Below are 5,090 nucleotides of genomic sequence, written 5' to 3' on the forward strand. Positions count from 1 at the left end.
TGTTATTCATGTAGACAATATTATACATAGATATTCAAGAATCAAGAACCAATTAGTTTTCCCATTTGCACAACAATTAGCTTAAAGCTAGGTACAAATGGAATTTATATATTGAATTCAATCCTTTGAATTTCCTCACTCCTGAAATCCCAAACATTTTTTCAAAATCTAAACAATGCCCAAAGTTGTTTGTCAACCAAATAGGCCAACTAAGGTCCAAAACAAAAATATTCCAACCATAGCACAACAATCCACTTAAGTTGGTGTACTTTGAAGAATTAGACTTTCATTTAAAAAAATTAAGATAAAAAGATTTAAATTGTTACACCCCAAGTTCTATACCAAAAACAAAAGAAAAAAAAATGCAAAGCTTCAAACTCTACTTTGTTTTCTCTTCCAATGTCCCACAATTTCTGGGACACCAAACAGTCCAATTAAATAATAAAAAAATTATTAATATAAGGAAAGAGAAATCTAATATAGCTGATGCAACATAAGTTCTTAATTTTTTGCAACAAATACATTTGAATTGATAATAATGTACTCAATGTTTTTGTGACAACAATATTGATCATAATTAAGTAGGATTTTTGTTATATTTTTTTTCTTAAATTTTCTTCCAACATAAACAAATGTAACAAGTATGGAAACTAAAATCCTATAAAGGACATATGTAATTGGGACAAAATAGAATCTAGCTTTTCAAAAAGATGGAGAGTAGTGTAATTGTGTGAAAGCCATTCAAAAAGTGACTACTATATATGTTGACAATCCAGCTTCATGGGCAGCCATTAAGTTCACCAAAAACAACAGTAAGAGCCGCTGCAGTCCAAATTAAAGAGGCTCACTACTCCGTTATACAAACCTATAACAACAACAAAACACAGTAATCTTCATCTAAACTTATACAAAGTTCCATGTCATCCACATTTTAATAAAATAATGCCCATCTACCTCAATCATTGAACAATGTAATCTGCCCACATAGCAGCAGTTACCACATCACGATACTCCGACATTGCTCGTTGTGCCCGAGAATTAAAAGCTTCCTCAGTGCCCCCACTACCTACGCGTGCAACTCCTGCTATGTTTGCGTCTCCATTACGCACAAATGATCCTTCCCACACATGGAACAGTTCATCTGCCCGATTATACATGCGAATAAAGTTGTGCAATGCACAACAAGCAGTCACAATCAGCCGTTGCCTAGAGATAGAGAAGGAGTGCATTCCAGTCAAAACAGGGAACCTCGCCTTCAAGACGCCAAAGCATCGTTCAATCACCATGCGTAATGAGGAATGCCTATAATTGAACAACTCTTGTGGGGTACTAGGCTGCCGGTTCGCACCCCGAAACTCTTGGGCATGGTAGCGTGTGGACTTGTGTGGGGGGAGGAATGCACTGCCTATAGCGTATCCCGAGTCAACGAGGTAGTACGATCCTGCAATACGAGTGATAACCATTGCCAATTAGTCACTTAACACAACTATTGTTGCTAGTTCCTTACTACGGAAGTGTATCTATACATGTATGTATACGAACCATGCACTAAAGTTTTTTGATATCAGCTTAAATAATGAATGACCATGCAGTGATTGACTATAACTAACTATTCCATGAAAGCAAATTTTATGAGTGACATTGCAAACTTTGACACGACCTTTTATCCATGATATAGAGTGCTGAATGTGAATCACACAATTCATGTATTGATTGAATTAGTTTCGATATAATAAAATTACGTAGCTACTAATCAAGTGCAGTGTATACAAGGTATTCTTTTTTTTTCACAAAGGACAAAATATGAAGTAGTTACAAACTCATTGTCCTCAGTTTGGATTTCTAAGTAAACTAACGTAAATATCTAAATTTACCCAAACCTATGAAAAGACATGCATGAATAAAATATGTGTCATGAGATTTAGAAAAATATGACAAAACCACAACCCACAAAGATTCACAACCTTTTTCAGAATTATCATACACAGTGCATTCCTACTACTCCACAATCCCATTTTGAATAGTTTTCACATCTATACTATGCTACAAAATACTTAGGAAATGCGAAGTCAGATGCAACAATTGACAAGTCAAAAATCAAATGCGGAATTTTTTCCTAAATTTTTTTTTTTTTTGTTTACCTCTAGGCGGCCAAGGGAACTCATACTCGGCATGTCCAAGTGCATCCTGCATGACTCGTGAATCATTTGCACTCCCTTCCCATCCCGAATGCACATATGTAAACCGCATGTCAAAGTTGCATGCACACATCACGTTTTGGGTGATATCACTCCGTCTATCTCGAAATGCGGTAGTCCTAGCGGATGGGGCAGAGGCACTTATATGCGTCCCATCGATAGCTCCCACACATTTCTGTTAACAAAATAGGTAGCAGTAATTAATAAATTAAACTTATGTGCAATATAGTGCAATAAATTAAACTAGAAATATTTCAAAACTCTTTCATAGGTCATCTTATTTTCTTTCTAATCTCTATTATAGATCTTTGACAATTGAATTTCATAACAAGGATAATTTAGCTAATAACTAAAAAAGGAAAAATCGAAGCATACCTCAAACCATGGATAATATTTCCCATTCTCTCGAAGTGATTGAGGGAGCTCAGCTGCATCAACGTCAGGCCGGATGATGATACATCCCAAAGCATGGATAGCACGCAAGGTACGCCGGAACCGCCTTTGAATGGTCTCGAGAGAATGTTGGAAGCGGTTGGCAGTTACCCGGTAGTCAGCGTTGTGTCCGACAATATATAGCACTGTCCCAACGGACTCCTCAACTGAAACCCAACCAGTGTCCTCCTCTAATAGGTGCAGCCGCTTCAACTCATTGCACAAGTGTATAAAAATGGCCTTCTCCATGCGGAATATGTCATAACACACTTGCGGATTTCCTTCTAGTACTTCAATCACATATGACCTCCCACTCAGGATACTAGTGCACCTAGGTCGCTTCATGTAGTACTTTTGCACGTACTCTATGCACAGCTGAATGTAGGCTGTGGCAATCTCGAGCTCCACCTCACTATCGTCCGCATCTGAATCGGACTCAGCCATGCCTGAATCACGATCTGAATCGGAGTCATCCATGCCTGAATCGCGATCTGAATCGGACTCAGTCATGCCTGAATCACAATCTGAATCGGACTCAGCCATGCCTGAATCGCGATCTGAATCGGGGTCGGCCATAACTGAAGCACACCTGTGGGCAGCCATTAAGTTCACATCAGCCACTATAAAGAAGTACATATATATATATATATATAAATATATCACTTTATGTATATATATCTATATTGCTCTATGTATAGAAACCTGCTTCTTAAGGGATTTTTTATGATAGATCCTACAATCACATGAACCTTGCTACGGAAGAATTCATCTCACCATATAATCCAAACAATATTAAACCTTTACAACTTGAAGACAAATATGGTTTGTCAAACACAAGAAGACCTAATTTAAGGAATAGCAAAGAAATATTTGTAAGAGATTATTATGACATTGATAATTTTACATATTATCTTTGGTTTTGTTTTTTTTCAAATTGTAGCTTATTTAAAATGATTGTGGTTGAATATATTTTCAATTCAATGATATTATTATTATTATTATTATTATTATTATTATTATTGGCTTATACTCAAATACAACATATGAACAAAATAGTATTACCTTTTCAAAAAAGTAAATGGATTCCATTAGTTTGTTATGGCTTAATTAGTTGAAGGAGCCTCCGCAGTAATTGACTACTATACATGGAATACTCTATGGATACAATTGACAAGTTACTATATACAATATTAAGTATGACTTCACCTGACTTCCTCCTTAACCTAGTAAAAAGCATAAGATGTACTTACAGTTTTTTCTAATAAAGTTTTTTTTGCCTGAACATTGTTTAATAACAGAATGACGCAAAAGAAGGAATGTGTATATGATGATTTTTTATGTGTTCGGCATTGGGTAGCATTTAATATTAATTGTATCTTGGGGAGGGATAATTTATATGGCTATCATTTTAAAATCTTTATTTTGAAGTCACGTACTAACATTTTTGAGAGTAAGGCGGCACATTTCATTTTTATTTTATTTTAATTTTTGATAAAATTTTATTTATTTTTTAATACTAAGACTAGTAATTTATTTAATTTATATTCTGAAATTGATACATTATTATTGATTGTCACCAAAACGTAATTTAATAATTTAATTTATCACTAATCAATTGTTCCTAAACTCAAGCATTTGAAAATCATAAAATTTAATCATTAAATTAATTTAAAGAAGTGTTACGTTCATAACATTTTAATTATTTTTTGTTTATTAATAACAATTTACTATTTAATATATATTTATCATAGAAAATATATTTCTTATAAAAATGTTATAAAAATATCGTTAACATAACATATTTCTCCCATCTAACCAAAACGAACCTTTCAGTCCATACAAAGTTACAAACAGTAACCACTAGTATTCATTTCCACGTTTTTTATAAGTAGCAGCCACACCGATGCAAAGCATCCAATAATAGCACTTCTGTCTTTTGTAGGAGTGTTCATGCATGTCCTCTCTCGCTCCCTCTCGCTGTTTTTGTTCTTTGTTTATTCAATAAATTCTTTTCACTTTTAATTAATATCCGTTTCAAATTTTTTGCAGCCATAAATCATAATTCAGTAGTTACAGTTTTTTTTTTTGAATAAATTATTTATATTCATTTCACTTGCTCGGATAGTCACACATCACACCAAACAATCCTTCACCTTACATTATTGTAGTCTTCCCCACATAGCACATGGACGGCTCCACTTGGAGCTCAGGGGTTGAAATGAACTTCCTGCTGGCCAATGTACATATATTTTGGTATATATTTGTTGACGTCCCTTTTTCAAAATTTTGAAGACCTTGATCATGGAAAAAGCAAAATTTTGATTGAGGATGCACATAATTTTGGTCACACAGTAGCCTACATTAACAAGCATTATAACTATCTGTTAACTTTCCTAATTGTATCCACGAAATGTAGAAATCAGAATCTAGTCCTTAATTGTAGCATAAAACCGTAATATA

The 5,090-nt window shown here is 34.2% G+C and overlaps 1 protein-coding gene across 1 annotated transcript; it reads right to left on the minus strand.

Moving 5' to 3' along the window:
* Positions 1-959: 959 nt before the first annotated feature.
* Positions 960-3,233, minus strand: LOC115959178. The gene is made up of 3 exons (XM_031077492.1): positions 2,574-3,233; positions 2,142-2,373; positions 960-1,441 (listed from the first exon to the last, which is right to left on the minus strand). The coding sequence occupies exons 1-3, from the start codon at positions 3,231-3,233 to the stop codon at positions 960-962; spliced, it is 1,374 nt and encodes a 457-aa protein (XP_030933352.1).
* Positions 3,234-5,090: the final 1,857 nt, after the last annotated feature.

Source organism: Quercus lobata, chromosome 2 (assembly GCF_001633185.2).
Source record: "Quercus lobata isolate SW786 chromosome 2, ValleyOak3.0 Primary Assembly, whole genome shotgun sequence".
Lineage (NCBI taxonomy): Eukaryota > Viridiplantae > Streptophyta > Magnoliopsida > Fagales > Fagaceae > Quercus > Quercus lobata.

Coding starts and splice junctions, on each gene's coding strand:
- LOC115959178 (XM_031077492.1), bottom strand. CDS start 3,233: ATGGCTGCCCACAGGTGTGCTTCAGTTATGGCCGACCCCGATTCAGAT. Junction 2,374..2,573: donor AATATTATCCATGGTTTGAG/GTATGCTTCGAT, acceptor TTTTGTTAACAG/AAATGTGTGGGAGCTATCGA. Junction 1,442..2,141: donor GTTCCCTTGGCCGCCTAGAG/GTAAACAAAAAA, acceptor CTCGTATTGCAG/GATCGTACTACCTCGTTGAC.